Below are 25,805 nucleotides of genomic sequence, written 5' to 3' on the forward strand. Positions count from 1 at the left end.
GGTGAAATGTGGGAGAGGATTAGAAGTCACTGAACAAATTCTTAGACCGGTTGTTCAAAAGTTACTGGATGCTAGTCACACTTAAGAAATCAGGTTTTCATTATCTTTTCACCAGTACTTGAAAAATGTCCCACAACTTTTTGGATGGACATCTTCCCTATAAAAGATCTTCATAGAGACCCCCGGCACAGCTTTCTCGTGGTCAATAGAGATTGCAATGTGATTTTGGCCCTTGGAGATTAATCCCCCTGATGGTGTGAATAGGAATTACAATTCCTGTCCTGTGACCAAAAAGCAAAACCGAGACTGGCAGACTTGTTCATGCTCTTTCTTTAATTCTAGAGCAGGAAATAATTCCCTCTTACTTATCTGATAGAGGACCCTCATCCCTTAGTGGAGCTGCAAGGCACAAGTGTATGTAAACTGCTTCTGCCTAGCTAGTTGCAGGTAGTACAGTTACCATTTTCCTCCCCCTTTTTTTTTCTTCCATCTGCTAAACTGTTTTCTTCTTATAATCCTATAATTGGATTTCTTCAGATGCCTTTATTACTTGAAACAGCATTCAAATTCTTTCTCTGCTGGCAAAACAGTGTGATCCAGTGATTAGTCAGCAGCATGGTTAGGGGCTTGTGCTAAGATTGTTTGAAGACCTTGCTGGCAAGTCTGGAGATGAAGTAATTTCCCATTAATCAGATTATTTAAAATGGTTCTGATTGTGTCTACAGCCATTGCTGTAACAAAAGCTTTGTCTGTATTACCCTCTCAGTTACTTCACTGCTGCTGCAAAAGGTGCAGCTTTACAGCTAGATAGCTACCTCCGTGCAAACCCAAGAGGAGATGGGCAATACAGGAGACTTTGAGAGAGTGAAGTAAAGATGTAAATGCCAGTGATAGTCTTTTTTTTTATTTTTGGCTAGGCATGCACATTCACGAGAAAAAGGTCTCTTCTTACACGGTGTGCCATATTGGCCTAGTGGAGGATCAAAGGTTTTGGCTAGAGCAAAAGTTTGGGAAGAGCATCCTGGTTAGCTCCTTCAATACTAAGTCAGGAAAGGCAAGAGAAGCAAATCCGGCTGTGCCAGCTTAACACATTCCAGAATGCAATGGCTTTGTCTTGACCAGAGTTTTGAACTCAAGCTAACCTCTAAATCCAAGTCTAGACGTGGCTGTCAATTCATCCACCTTACAGTGCTTAATGACTTCCTCCACTGCTGTGTTTAGAGGTCAGGGACCAAATTGCTGCCCTGCTGGCCTCAGGAGTGTGCTGTGTGCATGTCTTTGGGCATCGCCCTTCCTACTCGAGGGAAGGTTCACTGTTAACTGAAGAAATTCACAGGATTGCTTTGACTGAAAAATACCAAGTAGGAAATGCTTGCGTTTTCCCTTTCTCCTTTGGAGTTTTGGTAAAGAGTTCGTGACCGTAACAGCCAAGGAGGTATTAAGCAACAGTTAAGTGCTTAATCAGCTTGGATTTCTGTAATGCTCACGTGATTTATCAGCAGAATGACCATAAAAAAAGCGGACTGGAAAATGCCCCTGTGCTGTATAATTTCTTATTCTAGGTTTTCATGTTTGTCAGTCTGCTGCCTTATTTTTGTTGTTTAATTTCTCACCTAGCCTTTGCTGCTTTTATGTAGCATACGCACTGAGAATTTCTCTGCCAAAAGGTCATAATGCTTTTTTCAATTTTGGTGCCCTCTGCTAGTGATTGAGGTATTGGATTCTGTTGCTTCCCTGGTCTGCCTAGCTTCTGAGTTCAGGTGTGAGCACCTCGTAAAGGTCAGAGGCAAAAAACCAACTGCTCCACCCAGAGACTGGTTTCATGTCCCAGTTTGCCACATTGTTTGGTGTGTTATGGTCAGGCATTCAAAAAAAAAACCAACACAGTGTGCCTAGCTAGGGCTCTGGGAGGCTCTCTGTTCTGGAAGTGATGGGTTTCTGATCGCCTGCTGTGTGGTTTGGTTCCCACTCCACAGCTAGGTGCTTGCTCTCTGCTTGGTTATCAGGGCTCCTTGCAGTGCCCCGTGCTAATTAACACCGTACACATACAGACTGAGAAGAGCTGTAGGTAATTCCCTGGACATCCTAAACACGGGGCTGCAATTGCTGGGTCAGGTGTGGTTCTCTGGTAATCGAATCCTGCTACTGGTGTAACTCAACCTCAGCAGAGCAGCAGGTTCCCCAGGGAAGAGGACTCTTCCTTACACCTTCCTGGTGAATCCTGTCACCCTGGCTCCCTCCTGGCTCTACGGCCAACTGGATGCAGGGCTTCAGGGTGGCTTTACTGTAGTATAGAAGAGCCTGGGCTGCTGGGGACCTCCAGCACTGCCACTGCTGCACTGGTTGAGCACACACGTAGTGGTACATGCCCCCTGGTGACTTTGTCTCTGTTGCAGTGAATCATCTCAGTGGGAGGTGAGCAGTGGGGTGAACCCATGGAAGACTCATATTTACAAGAGATATTACAGGCAGAAACAGCAAAACTGGCAGTGCTGCCGCTCGGGCGTATGAATTAAAAGTGCTTTTCTTTACCTGCTCTCTCTCAATGCCCTAGGGAAGAATTTGTTGAAGCCTATGTAAATTACATCTTCAACCTCTCCATCCATGAGTGGTACACAGCTTTTTCCACTGGCTTCCTGAAAGTATGTGGTGGGAAGGTCCTGGAACTCTTCCAGCCCACAGAGCTCAGGGCCATGATAGTCGGGAACAGTAACTACAACTGGGAGGAACTGGAGGAGGTAAAGCTTCCCTCTTGTCATGTTTTTCTTCTGTTTTACAAGTCCTAGGATTGGGCAGCTGCATGAGGTGGGCACTAGCTTGGGTCAAGAGGTGTAGTAAGCTACGGATGTTTTTATATGTTTCTTGTGCATCTTGCAATCATTCACATGAAAAGTTAACTCTCTTACATCACTATCCTGCTACTGATAAAGCTTGTGGAGGAAATTGGGGATGAAAAAGAAGAGGGGAGGAGGAGTTCTGTCTTTTTTTTATAGGGATGAAGCCTAAGATTGAAAGAAAGAGACAAAATCAGGATCTTCATTTACAGTAAAACTAACAAGGGCAAAAAGTACACAGCCAGGTGTTCAAAGGGAAGTCTGGACAGAATGCAAGAGCTGTGTCCTCTCGCAACATGTGCAGATCAGCAAATGCTTGTTTTGTCTCAGCCTTAGCAGTAGAAAGGGCCTCACAGTGCAGAACATGTGATCCTGTCCACGAGTCCAGCCCGTGATCAGGTACACCAGGGTTCCTCATTACACCTCTAATTAGCTGCATACCTGGAGGCCTAAATACTGGCCTTGCACCTGCAGCATGAACACTTTCCCGTGTCTTTGAGCCATGCTGTTGCCTATGGCACATCCCGCACTGCATTTCGTGGCTGTCAGACATCAGTCTGAGACACTAGCAGAGATCAGGTCGTGTTTCTACTTAGTCCTTGCTTTTTAGTGCTAGATGAAATTGTGACTTTTTGTTTTTCTAATAGAGTGCTGTCTACAAGGGAGACTACACTGCGACACACCCAACCGTGAGGATGTTTTGGGAAACGTTTCATGCATTTCCCTTGGAAAAGAAGAAGAAATTTCTCTGTAAGTATTGTGCAGTGGTGCAGGCTGTTATCTGATATTGACGTATCAATGTCACTGGGGGGGAGATGTCACTTTATTTGGCAGTAAAAGGGGAGAGGAGGAGAAATACATGGTTTTAAGGGCAGGTAGCTCTGAGTTTGTTGCTACAGCTGGCAACTGTTGCTCCCTTGGGGCATCATGTTGAGGGAATATTGTGTCCCAAGGGCAACCCGGGAGAGCACTGAAAGGAGCCACTTTTTATTTTCGGACTGGTTTTGTTTCCTGATCTTGTGCCCACTAATGTGGATCTGTTTGGAAATGCTTGGTGTCGAGCACAGAGATGGAGGCATGCTGAGGAAAGCACTATTTTACTGAAGATTTATTCAGGTTTATGAATTATTTTATTCAGATTTAAGTGTCTTAAAAGTGGTTTAAGTGTCCTAAAAGAATCTAGCTCCAAGAAGTGTTGAATCTCTGTGTGGCAGTTTTGCTGAGCTGGCAGTCACTGTCCCCTTACTTGGCCAGACCTGAAGCAGTTGCTGTCTTTCTCTAGAGCATTGCTCCCAGCAAACTCGGCAACATGCGGCCCAATTCTTTGCTGCTGCAGCTCCACTGACCGCAGTTTTCTTACGTATTGGCACATGCTTCCAGGAAAAAGCTTTGGAAAAAAAAAAAAAAAGGCTGAGAGAGCTACAAGTGTTCAGCACGGAGATGAGACAGCTCAAGGGGCATCTTCTCAAAGCCGTACAAGAGTGAGGGTGTCTGTCCTAACCGTCCTGCCTTCTCTCTGCTTCTCCTAGTGTTCCTGACGGGCAGTGACCGCATTCCCATCTACGGCATGTCAAGCCTTCGCATCGTCATCCAGTCCACAGCCAGCGGGGAGCAGTACCTGCCCGTGGCGCACACCTGCTACAATCTCCTGGACTTGCCCAAGTACAGCAGCAAGGAGATCCTCAGCGCCCGGCTGGTGCAAGCCATCGATCACTATGAGGGCTTCAGCTTGGCTTGACGTGTGTGGGAGAGGCACAGGCACTTGGGTACAGAGGAAGAAAGCGACGGGCTTGGCTTTATTTTTATAAAGGAAGGGATCGGGACATTTTGGGGGAAAAAATAATAGTAATAATCATAGATGCAGCTGATGCAGTCTCAGCCTGATGCTGCCGGTATTTTGTGGGGCTTAGCAGGGAGAGACTTTAGCTTTGAGTTTTCTGATCTACTGAACAAAATGAGTTTGGTGGGCTTTTTTCTAGTTTCCCCTCCAACTTCACAGCACTACTTTGTAGTTTGCTTTTATTGCCCCCCTTCCCTTTCCTGCCCCCCACCTTTCCTTTTCGTTCAGTTTAAACCTTTGGTGTTCCTTGCATTTAGGCTACGGTGGAAATTCAGGATGAAATAGTGATCTTTTTGAAAAGCTGTGATTTCCCCCATCCTTTTTTTTTTTTCTTCCCTTTTTAAATGCAAGCTGGTTCTTGCTTGCTTTGAATGGACATATCCCGTCTGCCCTCTGGTCCTTGGCAGACGGTACTGGGCTGGGGCGCCAGCTGTGACCCCCAGGACAGTGTATTAGTTGCGGTACATGCTCTGTCTCTTTGCACCAGTCTATCTCACAGAGAGTATCGTGGTTTGGGGTTTGGCATGTTTTTATTTTGTCTTAAATTTTGTTTCTAAGCAGCGTCTTTATAAAGAAGCTTCAGACTCCTCTGAGTAAAGGCTTGGGGAAGGTCAAACCATACCTGTAATAATGGGCTTCTCAAACTGCCTCTCTCTTGTGTTGGTTTTCTGCTGGTAAGCCTACAGGTTAGGCAGGTAGGCTTAGCTGTCTGAGGCCTCGTTTTTCATTCAAACAGAAATGTTGTTCCAACGCAAGGTGAGGTGGCTGCTTTTACCATTCCCACCTTTCTCAGAGGAGTCATGCCAGAGAGTGAGGGAGTGTGTGAGTGTAAGCGGTGTTTACACGCTCTCCAGCCTCATTAGGTCAGAGGAAAAGAAAGAAGCATGAAATCCACATTTGTGTGGTAACCCTCTCCTTGGAGGCTGTTTTTTTTTCTGCTGGTAGGATTATTTTACTGCGTGGTGTGGGAGGAGCCCTTGTCATCTGTTTTGCCCAGTAAGTGCTGGGACCCCTAGAGGACTACCTTCATGAATTAGGTTGGTCAGGTACGTTAGGAGTTGAGTAAGCAAAAGCATTAACTGAATTTGTCCTGTAAGATTGGAGAGCCTTTATGATTCTCTTTCTCCCAGTCCCACCACCCATTAAATGACATGCAACTGATTTCCTCATTTCTTCAGGTCTTGGTGTAAATCTCATTTTAAGCCTAGGGTGGTTTTCAAATTGACTTGTTATTAGGACATAGTATTTATGCACCACGTTCAATATATAGTATTGAACTTTGCACCTCTTAGGCTCTTTTTTTTTTTTAAGACAAGCTGTTGGCTACACTGAGAGCCTTTCAGCCTCTTTCTAATGCAACAAATAGAAGACATATACAATTATATCAAATGTTTATTTTCGATGTGTGTGTACATAGGTCAGTATTATGCAATAAATTTGATGTTTAATTCTGACTCACTGGCTGCCTTTATGTTGGGAAGCGAAGGAGGAGCTGCTCTGAGCAGCTCCGGGCACAGACTCTGCCTCTCCCTGGGATCTCCACTGTCTCACAGCTTCATCTCTGAGCACCTGGAAGAAGGACTCTGCCTAGCTCTACGTTAACCCTGCTGCCGGTGAGCATTACATCCCCATCAAATGCTGCCCTGCCATCTCCAGTTACAATTCAGGGAGTTTTTCACCTGCCCCTCCTGGCTCACCTGAAATCCATCTGTCTCCATTCCTTCATTCTGTTTTTCTCCTCCTTCCCATGCACCTTGCAGGCACCATTGTGGGTACGGGCACAGGGCACAAACTGACTCTTCCCTCGGTTGTTCAAGTGCCAGTGAGTGACTGCTTTGCAAACATCTATTCCACAGAGGAACAGGGAAACACCTCAGGTTGGTCTGGCGCTTACTGTCTAAAACTTGCACATATCAGTAAGAACAAGTGATGTCTTAGCAGCATGATTAGAAGATAATATCCTTTAGCTTTACTGCCTTTACTAAACATCAATTATTTGACTGTTTCCTCTAGAGTAAACAGACCGAAAGCAAATGAAATCTGTAAGAATGACAAGTTTCTTATTTGTCTTTAACTCTTGCAGTCTTATTTTGCCCACAACCAGATAATTTTCATTTAAATAATTCACAGATGTGTGTGTCTGAAATGGCCCCGGTTCATGGGCCCATACTGCCCTCCTACAGCAGCTGTAGTGACAGGGAAAGGGCTGTTGTACACTAACAGCTCACTCATATCCCATAAAGTAGATTTGTGCACAGTATTCCACATCTTTTAAAAACAGTCTTGTATTTAATGTTCTTCAGGCAAGAGACAATGATGGTGGCATATACAAACCGTAAAACAGAGCACACAGCTGCTGCTTGGATTGGTTTAGAGTGCAGTGAGGCAAAGAACCTGGGTGCCTGTTGTGGTTAGGGGGAAGTCAAATCAGCTGTGGAAGATACAAAGAGATCTTAGTGCTCAGGTCTCGGAGCCCTCATCCTCTGCAGGCCTGGAAGATGGGAGCAAGAGTATCTGGAAACCCAGGACAGAAAGCTGACCATTTGTGTGAGTCTTTGCAAGACTGGAATTTTAAAATCCACTTGGGCGGGTCTTTCTGAGCAGTTTCCTTCACAATCAGGCAGATTATGATTTGATTTGATTTTATTTTTGCCAGTGGGAAAAGAACAGTTTAAAAAGAGAGATGGCTACGCATATATATTCTCTTCTTTTAATGTACAATTTCAGTTAACAGGTTGTGTTACTTTTAGCTTTCAAAGTTCAAAAATAGAAACTCTCTAAAGTGCATAATTGTACATACATTTCATACAAACTATCTGAAATTCTAGCAATATGCCATGTAAACAGCGTTAACTAAGCATCAGAAAATGCTACAATCTCCTCAGTTTAAAAATAAAATGGACTGTTCCCTACATATCATTTATCAAGATTTGTCAGGGGCAAAACCCAGCAAAACAGATAATTTATCAGTACACAGTGCAAACAGGCTTTTAAAAACAAGCAGAGAAAACATACTCCGGGAAAGCCTTGGCCCAGTGAAAAATGTATGACTAGGAAGAAAGGGGCAGAAACTGTTTCTCGTGACCCTATGAAGGTGTCTAGGCCAGGTTCACCAAAGTGCTCCAGCTTTAGCCCGCTGTAATTTAGCAGAATCCCAAATGCAGATCAGCTTGCTGCACGCTGTCACCATATATGCTTTGAAGCACTTTGAGGAACCAGGCCTGAACACCACCCACAGTCTGCACCACCAACTTTTTGGAGCCCCACCGCTCATCGCACGCTTCTACTAGTGGCGTAGTGGCGCGTGATGGTGGCTCAGCAGCTGTACCTAACACAACCAGGGAGAGCTGGCTGCAGGCTGACACGTCCCTAAGCCCAGGCAGAAGGCCAAAGGCACAGCTCTGATTCCTTGGGCTGCCCTGTCTCCAGACAGGCATTTGCTTCCCTCGCACTCCAACATCTTCAAAAGCAGTTTCTGAGCCCATTTGACACACTCGGAGGATCAGACTGATGTGCAGAGGCACAGCCCCACCTCTCCCACCTATGGAAACCCAACATCTCCAAAAAAACAAGCCCCAGGTCAGCACCCAAGTCCTCCGGACTCTTTGGAAATAAGAAATTCAGTCTCCACCGATTTAATTAGGAGGGTGCAATTTCTGCAATCAGTAAAATCAGTCCCCCTCATAAGTGCTTTCATTAATTATTAACTTCATCACTGTCTTACCCAGGCGGAGTACTGATGGGCACGGGCAGACCCCGGTGAGGAAGGCTGCCTTCTGAAGCGTTTGTGGGATCCCGAAGCGACCCGCCTCAACATCGGTTTTGGCAGGAATTAGCACAGCACACACTGCAAGTTGAGGAGGGGTTAGTCTGAGTAGCACAACCCAAAAACCCACAGAAAAAAAGAAAGGGAGAAATGGTTCTGGGACTCCACTGCTTGCCTGCTCCCCTGCGACTTGCGTGAGGCCCAGCGCTGCGCTTGACCTCGGCTGCTTGGCTCCTGCTCCAGCTTCCAGGGCCCAGATGTACAGGGCAGCATTACTCCGTGGCTTTGGGGTTGAGACCTATTCCCAAGAGCTGCGTCCCGGTTCCAGCAGGAAGCGTTGCTGGGCAGTATCAGCCTGTGCACACGAGCTCCTGGAGCGCCAGAGCAAGCCCAGGTGGCTGATGTTACACTGCAGAGTTATCGGCCCTCAGCTACTGGCTTTGTTCCTGGACTCACGGCCTTTTGCTCCTTCAGGCAGCGATTGTCTGACAAGAAGTGGAATCTGCTGTCCCAGGGCCTCCTTTTCTGCACGTCATACAGGTGGAAATGTCGAGTTGTCCAGTCCTGCCCCAGAGACACAAGCCCTCTCCATGGGCAATGTGTGGCTTGGGGCTTTCAGTTCCCTGCAGGGTTCTGTGCCGCAGCACTACCTGTACACAACAAAGCCACTGGGAAGAAAACACAGTCTGCTGTTGCCACAATCACAGCGTCCTTGCTCCGGCCCACACTGCCTGATGGTCTACAACAAAGAACAAAATGTAGGCTAGCAAGTCCATATGACATCAACACTGACCATTCACCTTAGGCTCTTGTATTCATTAACAGATAATGAAGCACACGAGGTGGGTCGTCTTGATACCTGACACCAGGTATTTAACTGAGCAGCTACCGAAATCCCAAGAGGTTCTGACTTGTAGCTGATAAAACCTCTTTTCTTCCCAGTTGCCCACACATGGTCATAACCTTACAGTACCTCCTGCCAAGCGGAACAAGCAGGCAAGAACCCTGCTGCGTTTTCTTTGCCATCCCAAACATCTGTAGATACTTTCTCCTAGTTAATTGAATTGGCAGTCAAAAAAAAAAATAGGCAGGGAAAAAAACAAACAACTCAACCCTGGGCCCTGGTCACCCATGTAACTCAAACTAGTCTGGGGCTATAACCAGGATAACCTTCCAGCATTCAGAAAGAGCAACAGAAGATGCTGGATTCCAAACAGTCTGGTCAAAAGTCTGAGCAAATCTTTACTGTAGCTACAAGAGAACAATCTTGGTGCTATCTGACCTGTGCCTTTACGTGAGATCAAGTTAGGGCACATGTCTGGTAAACTGAAGTGAAAGCTAGTTGATGATTTAATCACTATTCATGCTACTTTGTCTCTTGCTATGATATCCTGGAAAGGAGAAAAAAAAAATAAGAGCATGGTTGGCTTTGATATTCTAAATATTACAGGATCTGTAAGCAAATCAAAACACAAGAATCCCTTCTGTGCAGTCACTGAGGACAGCATCATGTCTCCTACGCTGGCAAACTCCATTTGGGCATCAGGCCTGGAGAAAGAGTGGACAACAGCAAATGTAGAGAGTGATGGCAAGCCACCCTTCCTCCCCCTCCTGCCTCTGGGATTGGCCCTTCAGTTCTCAGGGGGCTCCTCAGCCCTCCCCAGCCAGGCTCCTGGTGCATCCACTTCATGCAGTTGTCCACTTGGTGCTCTCTCTTCTACGTTTACTGGCAAAACCAATCTCCTCCTTTACATGATCTTTGAGCTAATATCTCTTTTACTGATCAGGACCTCCAGCAGCCTCAGCTTGGCCTTAATCTGCTTGTATTCATTGTATTCTTCAGACATAGGAGTGCGGTCTTCTTTCTGCACATTCCTAGGGGGAGTAAAAAGAGGTCATGAGGATTTCTGTGCCAGGACATCTTCCCTCGGCAGCCTCCCTCCACCCCCCGACAATATCAGGAGTAAGACCTACAAGACAGCTCACCTCCTCCACTACCCATCAGGGAATAAAGACAAAGTGATTTTTATTCTTTGAGAGAAGATGACAGGGGCAAGGCAAATGCCCTAGCAAAGTGGGGGAAGCTTGCATGTCGAGGCTGAACAGAATCCCATGGTTCTAAATGCAAAATCTTACTTGAAGCATGTCCTACTTCACTAGAATTGTCAGCTTCTATACAACAGTTGGTCAAAACAAAACAAGACAATACAAATAGATGAACCCTTCCCTTTTCAGGAGCCATCTGAATGTCAGCCTGCTAGATGCCAAAATAAAATACAGCTTTTCTTGGCTTGGAACCACAGGAAGAAAATATTTATTCAGATTTCTCTAAGCTTAAGTGAAACTCAAGATTCAATGATTATACAAGAATCTCTCAGGGTGGTGAGTAGTGGCAAGAATCACAGAATGTTTTGGGTTGGATAGGAACTCAAAGATCACCTAATTCCAACCCCCTGACACGGGCAGAGACACCTGCTGCTAAACCAGGTTTCACAAAGCCTCATCCAGCCTGGCCTTTAACACGTCCAGGGATGGGGCATCCGCAACTCCTTTGGACAACTTGTTCCAGTGCCTCACCACCCTCTGAGTAAAGAATTTATTCCTTATAACTAATCTAAATCTACCCTTTTTAATTTAAAACCATTACTCCTTGTCCTATCACCGCACTCCCTGACAAAGAGTCCCTCCCCAGCTTTCCTGTAGAACCCCTACAGGTACTGGCAGGCTGCTATATGGTCACCCAGGGGCCTTCTCTTTTCCAGGCTGAAAAAATCCAACTCCCTCAGCCTTTCTTCATAGTAGAGGTGCTCCAGCCCTCTGTTCATCCTCACAGCCCTTATACTCTGGACTCATTCTAATTGGTCCATGCCCTTCTTGTGCTGGGGGCCAAAGGGCTGAATGCAATAATCCAGATGGGGTCTCATGAGGGCAGAATGCCTTCCTCGCCCTGCTGGCCTTGCTGCTTTTGGTGCAGCCCAGAAAACGGTTGGCTTTCTGGGCTGCAAGTGTTCACTGCCAGATCATGTTGAGCTTCTCATCAACCAACACCCCCAGGTCCTTCTCCTCAGGGCTGCTCTCAATCCGCTCACTGCTCAGCCTGTATTCATACTTGGGATTTCCCTGGCCCAGGTGCAGGACCTTGCACTTGGCCTTGCTGAACTTCATGAGGTTTGCCCAGGCCCACCTCTCAAACCTGTTCAGGTCCCTCTGGATGACATCCCTTCCCTCCAGCATAATAATTTCAGGAGTATAAATATATTAAGGCATTTTACCAGCTCATTTACGAGGAGCTTTTTCTGAGGAACACATTTAGCTATATTGAAGCAGAAATACTTGTTAAACTAGTGTATGAATACCTCATAGACAAGCAAGAATAGGACAGAGATCTAAACATTCTATAGAATTAATAAGAAAGCAAATTATTTTATCACTGAGGAACCGTTTCATTATTCTTATTAATTGTGCTAGAGGCAGTTAGATTTTAAGCATTTATACTTGCACTTCCCACTGCTTTTCCTAAGAAAACGTTGTCTAAGAGGCTGTGGTCCTTAAAGTTCTTTGAAAAAAAGTCATTAATTTTAATGGGCAACAGAAATGAATGTGGGTAAAGCAATAATGACAATGCAATACGTAATAGTGAATTCACATAACTTTCCACAGTTGGAGGCCTTTGTAAACGCCAAACTGAACTTAAGAATAAATGAAGGACGGAGGGATAGCTGAGAAATTACCTTCCATTTTGTCGGAAAAAATTATCTTCAAAGTCTCTTAATTTTTTTCTGATTCGCTTTTTCTCCTCTCTGACTTCTTGCAGCTGTTCTAATAGTTCAGGGCTGTTGGGTTTAAACATAAACATGATTATACTTATGTACACAACTATAACTGAAAACACAGAGTAAATATACAAATGCATGGTTGTATAGATGCCAAGTGAGAGAGCTGCTCCTGAAAGCAGCCCTGGCAACCTGATGTTAATTGCAATACAAAGCTCTCTGAATTTATTTCAGCAAAATGATTATTTAATTAGGCTGAAACCTCAAAGAAGGTCAAGTGTGCATCACACAATTCATCACTAATTTCTATGAAACTTACTTGCTGAAGATGGATATGGTTTTAGTGAATTTTATAGGATCATGACTCAATGGACATGAATTAAAGCTACCACATATGTGTGGGCACAGTGGACCTCAGTGCTTAACACTAACGGGACTAGCTCAACTTGATGTCTCCAAAAACTGAAAAATCTTGTAGAGTGCAGGATTGTTTTCACAATAAAGGCTCGCCATAGGTGAAGTGAAGCTACCATTTAGTCCAAGAATCCAAAGATATGTAAGTCAAATATCAGTATCAGGACAGGGTAGTTTTCTTCCAAACTCTTGGGAATTTTGAAGAAAAAATAGACCCTCAAAAAAGGGTCTATTGCATTTAGAGCTGAACTGCAAAAGATTCTGAATCAGAACATAAATGAAAAACAAACCAAAACAAAATCTATACACTTTTCTTACAAATAAAATGCCATCTTATCAAGAAGTAACATTTTGAAGTTGTCTGCAAATTCAACGTACATGGATGCTTCATGGAGATTTGAAAGCCCCATATCCTGGTTGCTCCTTGATGGCATCTTATCATCCACCGGGGAAACAAAGCCATCAGCATCATCTTCTAGTTGATCCAAGAAGCTACGCACGTTGAAGTCGGTTTTCATAGTAATTGTGAAATCTGGCTTCACATTGCTGTCCTCCTCGGAGCCCTCCTCTTCCTCCTACACAGAAGGACAGAACACCCCCGTAATAGAATAAGTTACTGCTTCCCTTCTCAGAAACAAGTATCTCCTTTCACGACATGCACTGGGAACAGATATGGAAAGAAGCTGATAAGAGCAAGCACTTCAACTGCTAAGCAAGACAATACACCAGAATATCACCAGGAAGAGTCCCTACACCCAGAGCGCATCAGAGTAACTGTGATTACCAGCTCAGATTGCTTAAGGAAACCCAAGACGACAAAACAGTGAAAAACTATCTAGGTTTCTTAGTAAGCTGTTGCTTTGTTTAGTTTATATATTCTGATACAAATAAAAACATTTACAGCCATGTCTAAAGCTTACCCGTGGTCCTCTACGTGCCTCTACAAACACACAAGACAGCACACGGATTGCCAGGTTAACATGTGAAGTGTTCTCTCAACTGACACAGCTCAACAGCTCTCTCTAATGGCTGAGAATTCAAGACCTCAAATGCTCTTAGAGTGATAATGAGCTCAGATCAGTCTTTCTATGGTCAAATATTGGATATGATTAACTGTAAAGGCTTGCTATTGTTAATGTGATCCTGACATCAGCTTTATTTTACAGCCATGTAACTAACCAGGAAGAATCTAAGCATATATATATGTATATATATACATACATATATTAATATACATATATAAAAGCTTTTGAGGACTAATGTTATTGAAGACTTCAACTGTATGCAAAAATATATTGTTGCAGCAGGATCAAAACTAGCTATTTTCTTTGTGTGATTCCTTGCTAATAGTTAAATTATTCGTAAGAGATTGCTCCCATATTTCAAGCAAAAAGGGAGAAAATAACACTGGGACCTAGCATAGTCCCATTAAATCCCCAAAGTCAATGATTTATAAGTGCATACATTTACATGAAATTGGAATTTGCCCAGAGTTTTCTTTTCATTTTAAAGCTCTAGGCGATGACAATGCAAACCAAAGCCAGAGGCCAAGAATTACAACCATGATGGAGGCTTGAGGATGGAAAGATTAGCTGCAGAGAAGCTTTGAGCAATAAGGATAATAATAATAATAATAATAATAATAATAATAAAAGATACTGAGAAGATTGAAAACATCTCAGAAGAATCTGCAGGAAACTAGTGAAAATGAAAGCAGTTTTTAGCACATGACTAGATAAGATCCTTTCTCCAGACAAATTGTAGAGCTTAAACAGAAGGCACAAAATGCGCCTTCACGAGAAGAACTGCAGCTGTAACAGCAGTCACGTACTATTGATAAACCCTGCAGATAACTTTGGGCTGGAAGGAGGGAAGGGAGACATCCCTCCCTGCCATTCACAGGACCCCAGGTGTGCTGTCCTGCCCAGCTGGGTAATGGCAGCTAGGACTGAAACAGGATAATGCCATCACTGCTGGGGTGCAACGAAGGATTTGCTAAGTCAGTCTAACCAGTAAAAATGATACTCTTATTTTAGGGGAATCCCTTCAGTACCAAAGGAGGAGCCCCCTTGCCCTTTCCTGTGAGAGCAAGTTGCTTCTGGCTTCCAGTTCTGGAGAGAAAAGGAAAGGACCATTTTCATAAGCAATGTAGGAAACTGTTCCCAAAGAGGGGAGCAAAGTCTCCATGTAACTTGAATCTGCACATCTGGCAGCAGCCTCTTCCCCACGGACACAGGTGAGCCTGTGTCAGCTAATGGGGGCTGGCACAGCAGGCTGGCCTGCCTGCCTCACTCCAGGGCACGAGCACGCACCCCAAGCCAGCAAGGATTATTCTGGCCCAGAGCTGAGGAGCGAGCCTCCTGCCAAAGAAAGCACATGGGAGGAAAGGACAGTGTAGAAATTTCACTTGTTTAGAGCTCAATGCCAAAACACTACATCTGCCTGTCACAAGACCTCTTAAAGCATTTTGCTGTTTAAAGCGAAGGAGCAAATTAAAAAAAAATCTGAGCAAGAACTCTAACGGACAAGGCCATTGTTCTGAAGAATTCTTATATGGGAGTCTTATTTTAAACCTGCTCTGCCATTTACATCTCTAACCAAAATTATCTTCATTGACTACATCCATTTGGCTTGCACCTGCTTGGATCTCTAGGCAATTGTGAGGCATTTAAAGTTTAAAGAGCTACAAATACAAAATCTCCAGAGTAACCCAACACCAGTACTCCCAGCCAGCAAGGATTCCAGTGATTTTCTAAACACAGTCAATATTCAAGATATTCTACCCAAACGTTCTGCAAAGCATCACTCAAACCACCCTTCAAGCTTTTATCCAGCTTTCACATATACTTGGAAAAAACAACAGGAAAGTGACAGTGGGGCTCATCAAGACAGGTAGTGCTCTGTTCACAAGGTACCCATATGGGGGAAAACTCTTGGGCTTGTTAGCAATTTTCTCTGTTTGAGTGCAGTACAGTGAAAATCTGCTGTGCGCAGCTTTGCTGGGCCCCAGTTAAATGTTAATTGGCATGTGTTAATGGGCTTAATGTCACTCTGATCTTTGTCAGTGACACCACAGCTCTCCATGCTTGTGCTCCCTGCAGGACACTGGTGAGCTGGTGAGATACTGTCCCAGTGCAGCACTAGCCACAGTAGTCACCAAAGGTCACCACACTTCATAGCTGTAACTTTTGACATTGGGTGCAAGCACAGTTGAAAAACAGAGGACACAAAAATACCTGAAACAACCCAATAACCCGGCCCAGGCCACTATCACAGACCTGATCCAGCAATTATCTAGAAAATGCTGAAAACTCAGTGCTCATCCTCCAGTTGAACGTGCTTCGGTCTGTAATCTGGTTTTAATGAATATGTGCCTCGAACAGCTCACTAGTACACAAACTACCAGAATTGCCTTATCACAGAACCACCCTGGATGTGTAGGTTTGCAGTATCTACACCATTAACCAAACTCTGGTTGGATAACACACAAATGACATGAGTGTGTTGAAATGCTTTTTCCTGTTACACTGCAATGGGAAAAACAGACCAGGGCCCAGCTCCACGCTGCTTGTCCTAGCTGACAGCTGGACTTCCCTTTTCAGGGGAAGAAGGACCGATATTTTAAGTCTTCACCACCAAGAGCTACCACCCCACAGCAGCATGAGAAAGAAACACAACCATCCTACCATCCCAATCTGACCGAGTGTTAGCAAATTGAACTGAATTGTTCTTAATTCCATTCTCTTATTACTTGCTGAGAAATACCATTTGCAAAATAGTGAAAAAGAGCCCCGGATACAACAAGCACGTGAATGGGAGAAGGTACAAATCCTTTAAGTGCCTGGTTCACTCCATGTGTGAGTGTTAGTTTTGTGAGATCTCATTCCAGCCACGGTGCTGTGTGCAAGTCACAGAGCTTTGGAGTGAGAGACACTATTGCAAAACAAGTTAGTGTTATTAAAAAAAGGAAGAAAGCAAGACGACAATTACAACCCAAGGTGCAAAGGATAACTGTGAGTTTTTCAGCAAAGTAACATACATTATATGCAGGTGGCAAGGGAGGGGGAAGGAGAAGGGAAAGAATGCAAAGCCAAGGAAAATGTTTAGTCTTATCTACAACAAGGGAAGAGTTTGATCAGAACTGGACAGGCTTAAAGCAGCTACTGATTTTTCAGGAAGACACTGCAAAAAAATCAACACTGATGGAAAAGAAAAATCAATCAATCATTCTCTTTTATTGGTGTAAGGGGGAAAATTGATGCAAACTGAGCAATTAGTTAGCAGCTGGAGGTCTTCACCTTTATCTCCTTGAAGAAGGAAGCTGTTTCGCCCTCGATAATTGGCTGCAGCAAAGGGCTTCTCCGCTTGCTGGAGGGGGAACCCTGTGACAGGTGTTAACAAGTACGTTACATTAGGAACCCCCTTCTCCTCCACCACCTGCTCTCAGATCATTCTCACTCACTCATTCGCTCTCTCTCAGTTCATGGCCAGACCATCAGGAACAATCCATTTCTTAAAGAACAAAAATGTGCCTGGCAAACCCTCTGAACCTTGGACCACTTTCTCTCAAGATCTTGCTTAGCAAGGAACATCATTGCCAAACACTTCAGAAAAAGCCTTGGATGCTGGAACACTGGCTGGGCAGGAACTACGAAGTAAAGGCTGCAAGAAAATAACCCCCCAGCCTGAGGCCTATACACAAACACACACACACACACACGCACTTGGTTGACTCTTCAGAGCTATGGTGTAAGGCCTGCTGGACTCTCCAGCCCTGCTTTCCAGGAGCCGGATTTCCCACTGAAGTGCCTGATGATGTAGAGATGGATTTTCAAATGCATCCTTCCCCTGCATGAGACTCTCACTGCTCTTATTAGAGGGTCTGGGGAAAGCCAGTCTCCTCTCTCCTGTGCTAGCCAGTGTGCAGTTTCAGTTTCCTGTCTAAATAGGACCTAAGCTCTCTTTTGAGAGCTTTGCCTTAAGCTGTCCATGCACAACTACAGGGTTTCTTCCTTCTGATGCGCAGCAGCATCTTCACAGCTCCAATTTTGGGGAGAACTTTGCATATTCAAAGAGGGACAGCTTTTGTTTTAAATGCAAGACAACCTCCCCCTATTTGCAGAAGAAAACTACTTGTGGGCGTGATTGACTGTACTCAAGTAACAATGTTCCAGTCCATCCAATTCAGCAAACAGCCTACAAAAAACAGCCATCACAGCAGTGCTGCCTGGGAACAGTGGAAATGGTAAGGGATCTTACATGACAGGGAAAATAGGAACCAAGATAAAACAATTCCCTTTCTTTAGACAGGCTAAAAAAAATCTGGGTATATATTTAGGTCAAATAATTTTTAAAAAGTGGCCTACACAAGCTGTCTAGAATTTGAGATGCTACATTTGCTCTCTAGAGGGGTGTGCTGGATTCCAAGCCGGTAGCAACGTTTCCTTGCTACCACCTTGAGTGAGGAGGCGTCTACCACTTACAGGATCTCTTTAATGGAAGTCAGGAGACTGTTCCCCTTTCTCTCAGCCAAGGAGCCTGGTATCTCTGCCTTGGGACCCATGGAAGCCTACATTCCTGTGTAACCAAGCAACATGGAAGACCTACAGTTCTGAGTGGATTGGTAAGGCAAGGGAAGTCAGGCTGTAGCCAAACGTAAGATGATGAAATAACAGGAGCAGCCCAACGGAAAGATGAGAACCATCAAAAAGTGAGATGTGTCCCATGGCTAATGAGCGGGCACTTGAATCCCCTGACCAGCTTTGCCCGACTTCAGTGTATGGCGCGCCACTGATTCACTCGTTTACCTGGCCTTTAGGTTATAAGGGAGTTGGCCATACTGACCGTGCTGTATGCCAAGGTGTAGTGAATCCTGTTTACTCAGCTCTAAACTGAAGTAAGAGCCCCTGAAAGAAAGTTTCACTTACAATGATAGGGATGGTGTTGGCTCTGGAGAGGATCTGCTTGACCAAGCGATATCTGTCATATAAGGGCTTCATCACCTGTCGTTCATTTTTGGTAACCTGTAAAGGAAAAAGAAATGAGAAACATGAATTCTGCAGCAGCAGATACTCCATTCTACAATGTATGTGCCTGTTATGACCATTATCCAGAGGGGCTTGAAGGGAATTTCATAAGGATGATAACAGCACTAGCACGGATCAGACATGCTGAAGTACTTGGGTATGTCGTCATTGCATCTCCTGTCCTAGGTGCCTAATGAAACAGCACCCAGGCTATGGGCTGTCTTGTAATGTGGCTGTGTAAGACAGATTTAAACAACCAGCTTTCACAAAACAAAATGACACACGGAGACAGCAGTCTGTGCTTCTAATCATATCTACCATTAAGAGACACAACATGGGATTTCCCACCCTTATTCTTGTGGCTGGTACCCCAGAGGCAGTTTATGATCCAGGAAAAGAGAAAAGAGCTGCAATGACTGCCTCCCCAAGGATGCTTTCCCAGGGAAGTTAAACTATAGATTTCACAAAAGCTGACTTTCCTGTTTTGCTCTTCCTCTTTACTTCCCTTTCAAGATAGCCCTTCCTTCTCTTTTAATACCCTGCCTTTCCCCTCCACCCTTCCTCCCAGCAACTTTGCTGGGGACAAGAGTTACCACACACCTGAGACAGGATGAATCTATCACAGCTGTTGTGGCACAGAGCAGGCAAAATAGTGCTGTAACACCCACCCTGAGCCCTACTTATACTACTCTTAGTTTGAGTATTGCAAACTGCTAGATTTCATTTCTGTTGTTCCTTCAGATCCATGTTAAGCAGAAAACCTCAGTGGTACTGACAGTGCAGAAGGGAAGACCTAACAGACAATAGCTAGTGTGGGAAAGCAAAGGCCTGTCCAGCTAAGTACTAGTTGCAAGGAAGTTGGTTTCTATTTCTTCAATGGTTTGTTACAGCAGGGTTAGAAAACAAAACAATTAGCCAACCAACCTGATCATCATCTTTCTTCACATGCAGCATTGTCTAACCCACATCCTATGACTGTCCTTCCATTAGACCTTTTGTTTAACTTTAGATTATAAAACTCTTCTGAGAGGAAGCCTTAACTGACTCCGATATCATTTGTAGATTCCAAGACTTTTTACTGCTGTCAATAACCAGTTGATGAAAAAATCTAAATCAACAGCATTAACCCCGATGAACTTTGCACAGCCTCCCCTTCCACAGTAGAAAGAGGAGGAAAGAGAATAGGGAGGAGATTTTAAGATGAACTGTGTTTTGGTTTGTCTGCAGCTGACTTTCATTGGAGTAAGCTTTTTAAAGCTTTCACATCATCCCACCAGAGCAGAAGAGGGCATTGGTTTGCAAGGGGCAGATGAGGTACTGTAAATATTGCCAGGAGTGAGACTGGCAGGAACAGACTCTAAGAATCCAGAGATAGCATCTTCCTCCTAATAAATTAAGCTTATTTCCTTTGTTGGGGGGCAGATGAATAGGGAGAAAGAAGAAGGAAGAGGTTTTTACTGCTTTTTGGGCTCAATGTAAGCATCTCCAAGCCTGATATGGTGCATATAAATGAGCAGTTTGAGCTCTACGGACTGCACGTCTGCTTCACACCTCTGAAGAGCAGTCTGGCTCCCATACCTGACAACCTCAAACTGGCTGTTCATCGAGTGAGCAAACAGCTTGTGTGGATGAGGGGGATGTGAGCAGCATCACACAACTCACTGAACACTCTCTGTATCAAATTTTGTGTTTATATGTCTGCATTCAATTGGAGGCAATTTGCTAGCCACTGCAACTTCGGATGTCTCTCTGCAACAAATCAAGCATAAAACTGGAGAAACTGAAGAAAGCTTACAGGACTTATATTACTCCTAGCTTTACCACATCAGCAGTTAATAGAACATGAGGCACAGCACTACTGTTGGCTCAGGCAGCCTCTGCTATTAAAGAAAAAAAAAAAAAGACTATGCTGAGACTGAGAACCAAACCTCCAGTTCTTGGCATTTCAAAGTAGATCAATGCCCCTGTTCTGTACAGGAAGATAAACATAAGCCTCAGAATGGGCAGAAAATCCTTAGGTATGCTTAGGAATAGAAAAAATAAATTACATGCTCCAGAGTCTGAATATCACCACAGAGGAAGAACACAAAGAATTAATTTAGGCAAGGCAGTTAAGTGTACGAGGCTTGAGTCAGCCCTGCAGACGTGCACCAGAACATTTAAACAGAAAGCAGGCTCTGAAAGAAAAGGTTTTGCGCATGGGCAAACTGTCTCACTAGGTAAACATTAGTAATACCAGTGGAACCTGAATATATTTTGGGAGAACATCAAAATGCAAAAAAGCTGTCAGAATAACAGAGCCTTTGACACAACCCTGGAGCACACTCCATATGGCAAATAGCAGCAGCCAAGGAAGAGACCATTGCTTACATTGTTGGAACAGCTTGTGAATTTCTAGAGATGGACATTTTTGCTTAACTAAAACAGTTCAGTTCTACCTCTGCAGGTTCGTCTGTCACTGGTACAGAAAGACCTAGCTGCACAATAAATCTGAGCTCCATTGTTTTTCTTGTTTAGTTAAATATCTTAAAAAAAAAAAAAAAAAATCTTGGCTGAACTATCCCTATTCTCCTCAAGCTCTCAGTATTTTTCCACTGTTGCAGTGCCAGGAGCTGGGTACAGCAAAAGCTGATCAGCTGCAGTCTTCCTTGCTATGCAGTTCCATGTTGCTAGGTATAGACTGTTTACTTAAAAACAAATACATTAAAAAGTGGTTGTATAAATAAAGCATCAGAAGGTGTGTGTGGGGGGAAAGGTATGCTGACAAGATAGGCTCTGGGCTTGCTCTCTTTTTAAACAGATTTAAGTGAGTTTACTTCAACAAGGTGTCACCTGCTGATTTATATCATTGTAATAGCAAAAGCAGATTCAGATTCTGCCTGAAAATACCAGGCAGATTTAAGTGAATTCTCTTGTGCTGGCCTTTTGCTATTTTATACAATAATAAAATTGCACGTCCTTTCATACAACCATAGTTTTCACTTGCTGGTATACGTGACTGTACAGTATTAGTTCTTCACGAAGGCATTTATTTAAATTAGCAACACTTTTTAAAACAATGGACAAAGGAGGAAATAATTGAGAAGCAAAAGGAAGGAAGAAATCAGGACTGCCATGCAGTAGGAGAATGACAGATTTGTGAGCTGTACTAATCCAATATTCTTTATAAGCAGTAATTTGCTGCTCCCAAGCCACTGGTCAAGAAATTAGCACCACCCTGAAATTAAGTTACTTTACCTCTGTGGATGGTAACAAAGATTATAATGAAGTGAAAGAGGAAGAGGGATCCATACAAAGCCAACCAGAGTACTTGGTGGCTTGGAACCTGTGTTTTTGTCATGGAAGGAATCAACAGGTCACAATATTTAACTCTCTGTCTTCACAAATACTTTTGCTTTGTTAAGATCAAACGTATGAGAAACCTCGTACCCTTCCCTTCCACATGGAAACAAACAGTTTCTCAGGGGAAGAAAAAAAACTCATCTCAACTTATGTCATGATGCTCAGGAGACAAACTATTTCATGAATCCGGCACAAAAGGATTAGCAAATTGCAAGATGCAAGTGCCTCCTTGCACATAGCAAGGTGCTGGGAGAAAGATGTAGTTCCCCTAAGATTGTGCGTTGCTTGCACACCTGTATTCCAGTGAGCCATTAATACTAGCAAATTGCAAAATTCTTGGCTGGATGGGGAACCATGCACAATTAACTATTCCTGTGCCTACTGTATCCCCAGCTAAGCTGGTGAATCAGCAGGGCTGCAAACTGAATGTCTGTGGATCCTAGCGAGTGTGATGCCGAAATAAAGCACAGTCAACTTCATTCAGCCTGTAGGCTCAGTCCTACATGTGTCATGTCCAGCACTGTGTGCAGACACCATCCTGCTGAGAACAGACTCCTCAGCAGCAACAGTAGTGAGGAAGCAAGGAGGTGACTGGAGCATGCTCGTGTGGTTAGAACAGCAAGAAGTCCTAGTGACTGTGACATCAAAGGAGCACTGGGGAATCACTTACGACAAAGACATATAAAGACATACTTTGAAAAAATGCTGCTGTACATACCGGTCTGCCATGAATGCTTTCGTAATACAGCAAAGCTTTTTGAAGAGCCACTTTCTCAGCTGCTATCTGATCTCTTGTCATGTCCTATGAAAAGTGTCAGAGAGAGAAGAGGAAGAAAAAAATTAAATGCCTGAACTCCAACCATACTAATTGGTGGCCTAATAAACGTCCTGGCATTTTTTCATTAATGTTTTGAAGATTCATCTTTGCTTCCTAGTCTCCCCCCACACCCTTTTCCAACTATATTACTGAAACAACTTACCATGCACAGAGCCATATACACAACACAAGCAAGTAAAACCCAAATAAACTTTGTATACGAAAGCATTGTATGTACATAATGGGGATTTATTGATTCTCAGCATGCTTTGAACAACCAATGCTAAGCAACTTTTAATGATGGTGGCTGTTTTTCACTTACAGTGATCCGAGTTGTAAGTCCAGCAACAAAATGCATGTTCCTTCTTGTCTTCCAAATCCAAGACAAGCTCCAGAAAACCTCTTGCAAAGCTTGCCATCATTGCTTTGACTGCCACAAACACACTTAGCTGAGAACTAAAGTGCAGTCAGACCATCTCCTTCTGCCAATTCTGCTATGAAGTGAAAAGCTCCAGCAGACAGGCTGAAGGGACCAAGCCAAAAAATAGGGCAGACAGTTGGAAGAGACTTTCCTAAGTTTGCCAGAGCTTCCCCACTGAACTTGCCTTCTCTACCACTGCACCAAATTCTATCATATGCCTTCTTTAAAAGGTCAAGACTGTATTCTTGCTGCCTTCAGAAAACAGCCAAACACTTCTGCAAATCTAGTAAACAAAGATAATACTGTCTGCCCCTCTCTTACAGAGTACTGCACAATTCACACATCAGCGGACTCAAGGACTTCATTTACAAGGCTACCCAAAACTCAGGAACTAGCAACATCAGACAAAAAGACCTCTCTGCTGATACCTCTCAGAGATTACAGAAACTAACTGAGCTTAACATGACACTCAGAAATGCTGTGATAAAATGCCCTGAGACAAGAGCATTCATCTTTGGAGAGAAGAAAATAGATGAAATAATCTCCAGAATCACTGGAAGACTCAGAATTTTCCAAAAGCAAATAAAGACAGAAACAGTGAAATGCAAAGCAGGAAATACTGCAGGAATTCAGAACTGTTACTTGGAGTCTGTGAGAATCAGAAAAGAACAAACAATACCATTCAGTAGAAACAGAGCTCTGTTTAAAAAATAAAATAAAATAAAATAAAAAATCACAGACACCAAACATAGAGGGAAAGAAACTAAATCAAGTGAGTTGAGACAAGAGTAAAGCTTGTAGACTTTGTGACAAAATGTAAAAGAACACAAGGTTTTCACAAGGGTCCATGCAACCATGAGCTGCACACTTGTACTTAAAGGCCTAAATTTGAATTGAATATATTTTACCTTTATATCCTCAGGTCGGTTTGTCTCTGCTCGTTTTTCCTGAAGCTTCTTCTGGATAGAATCAAGGGTCACTTCCACGGCAGGCTTGGCAGATTTATCTGACAGATCTTGCTTCTTGTCATCTTCCTTTTCGAGCTGAGAACCGAAGCTCTTGGGGAGAGTGTTGCTCCGTTGACGCACCACAGGGCCAAGGTCTTCCTCCGATATCTTCAGTTTTGATTCTAAACAGGGACATATGGGGCATAAGAGGAGTATTTTTTCTTTTTTTAAAATGTGACAGTAACACTGTCCAACATCAAATTTAAACAAGGCAAAGTCCACCTGCCCCCAGAAGGTACACCAATGGTGGCTGCTCACCTTTAAGTTGTTTTCGGAATTTGGCCAAATCATTTGTCCATTTGAGAACTTCAGGGTTGGCTGCTTTGTCACTGTGGGAAGGCTGAGAGGAAAAACAGTCATGTTGAATCTGTGTTAAACCAACAGGAGAGACCCACTGAAACAAGTGTATGTCACAACAGAAGAAACAGCAGCACAGAGCATGGGCACAGGCTTCTGACTGGTTCCTGCATGCCTCTGATCAATTCAGTTCTGATCTTGCTTTGACTGCCCTGCCTGTCACAACACTGGCTCTTAGGGAATCATGAGATGTATTTATTTTAAGAAAACAAAATCCAAACATTATGTTGTAGGAGTGCCTTGGAGGGCCAGATGCACATTGAAGTTCTTCTGCCTATTGTTTCCTAACAAGATGGCAACTCCAAAATAGGGGAATCCTACCACAAACAGTTTGAGAAAAGTTAGGATGTATATATCCACACTGAAAGCTACCTACCAACCAAAAACACTGAAATAACCCAAATGCTAGGCTGCAGCAACCTCTGGACATTTCATCCAGACTTTTCTACTGTGGGCAAGATCCTTTCCGTACTGCCCTCTGCGGTTTAGATCACCAATGAAGATGCACACATATGAAGCTTCAGTTCCTTAAAAAACCTTTCTGTTCATCAGAAGGGCATGTCAGGACTAATTAGAGTACAGTACACTGCTACTGCTTAGTAGCACTTGCCTATGGTTCCTTGCTCAGGAGCAAAGAAGGCTGCTCTCCCCTCCTCTGCAATGTGCTGGTGTCCTTAGGTTACCATCACGCAAATGGGATGCACAACTGTTCTTCCCATAAGCTGAACTTGAAGAAACAGACAAATAAAAAGTTTAACATAGCTATTCCTACACACCTGATGTTTGCTTTTTGCAAACTGCCTAAATCAGTGACCAAAATCCTATGTTTGTTAGACTACCTCTTGTACTGCACTGGTAGTACAAAAAATGCTTGGAAAGGTAATCTGCATGGTATGGATGCACATTTCTATTTTGGGGAAGCAGCATTTTTTTCTTCTTTTATTTATTTATTTTTTTAAACACTTTCAAACTCTCTGTGTAAGTTTGACCAACTTCCCTGATGCCCTTTCCCTTTCCAGCTACCTCCTGCCTTTCCTTACAAATGCTTCTGGAGACTCACTCGGTATTTCCTTTCCTCTTCAAATTTTTCCTCAAACTTCCTGATCTTTTTCTTCAGTCCATGAATCCTCCGGGTGAGTTGTGCAGGGGTAAGGTCCTCTCTGTCATCTTCATAAGATCCCAAAGAAGAACTCCGCCTCCTGCCAAGA

At 43.8% G+C, this 25,805-nt stretch overlaps 2 protein-coding genes across 15 annotated transcripts in view; one reads left to right on the plus strand and one right to left on the minus strand.

The window, feature by feature from the left end:
- Window positions 1-6,128, plus strand: part of HERC3 (HECT and RLD domain containing E3 ubiquitin protein ligase 3) — a 64,936-nt gene extending 58,808 nt beyond the window's left edge. Inside the window, exons 46-48 of the mRNA XM_084517980.1 lie at window positions 2,555-2,738; window positions 3,482-3,584; window positions 4,364-6,128. Of these exons, the coding sequence (XP_084374106.1) occupies window positions 2,555-2,738; window positions 3,482-3,584; window positions 4,364-4,572 (496 nt within the window). The 3' untranslated portion in view covers window positions 4,573-6,128. The remainder of the gene's footprint in view (window positions 1-2,554; window positions 2,739-3,481; window positions 3,585-4,363) is intronic.
- Window positions 6,129-7,299: 1,171 nt separating this feature from the next.
- Window positions 7,300-25,805, minus strand: part of FAM13A (family with sequence similarity 13 member A) — a 127,470-nt gene continuing 108,964 nt past the window's right edge. For 10 of the 14 annotated variants that reach the window (XM_084516934.1, XM_084516938.1, XM_084516937.1 and 7 more), the window contains 9 exons: window positions 25,658-25,796; window positions 24,499-24,580; window positions 24,142-24,362; window positions 22,714-22,797; window positions 18,555-18,650; window positions 16,926-17,009; window positions 13,006-13,202; window positions 12,172-12,273; window positions 7,363-10,315 (listed from right to left, as the gene is read on the minus strand). In XM_084516934.1, the coding sequence (XP_084373060.1) occupies window positions 10,189-10,315; window positions 12,172-12,273; window positions 13,006-13,202; window positions 16,926-17,009; window positions 18,555-18,650; window positions 22,714-22,797; window positions 24,142-24,362; window positions 24,499-24,580; window positions 25,658-25,796 (1,132 nt within the window). In that variant the 3' untranslated portion in view covers window positions 7,363-10,188. Of the gene's footprint in view, window positions 10,316-12,171; window positions 12,274-13,005; window positions 13,203-16,843; window positions 17,010-18,554; window positions 18,651-22,713; window positions 22,798-24,141; window positions 24,363-24,498; window positions 24,581-25,657; window positions 25,797-25,805 lie in introns of those variants that run through there. The other 4 variants (XM_084516935.1, XM_084516928.1, XM_084516932.1 and 1 more) reach the window with 3 other exon arrangements.

This window comes from Aythya ferina (assembly GCF_964211825.1).
Source record: "Aythya ferina genome assembly, chromosome: 4".
NCBI lineage: Eukaryota > Metazoa > Chordata > Aves > Anseriformes > Anatidae > Aythya > Aythya ferina.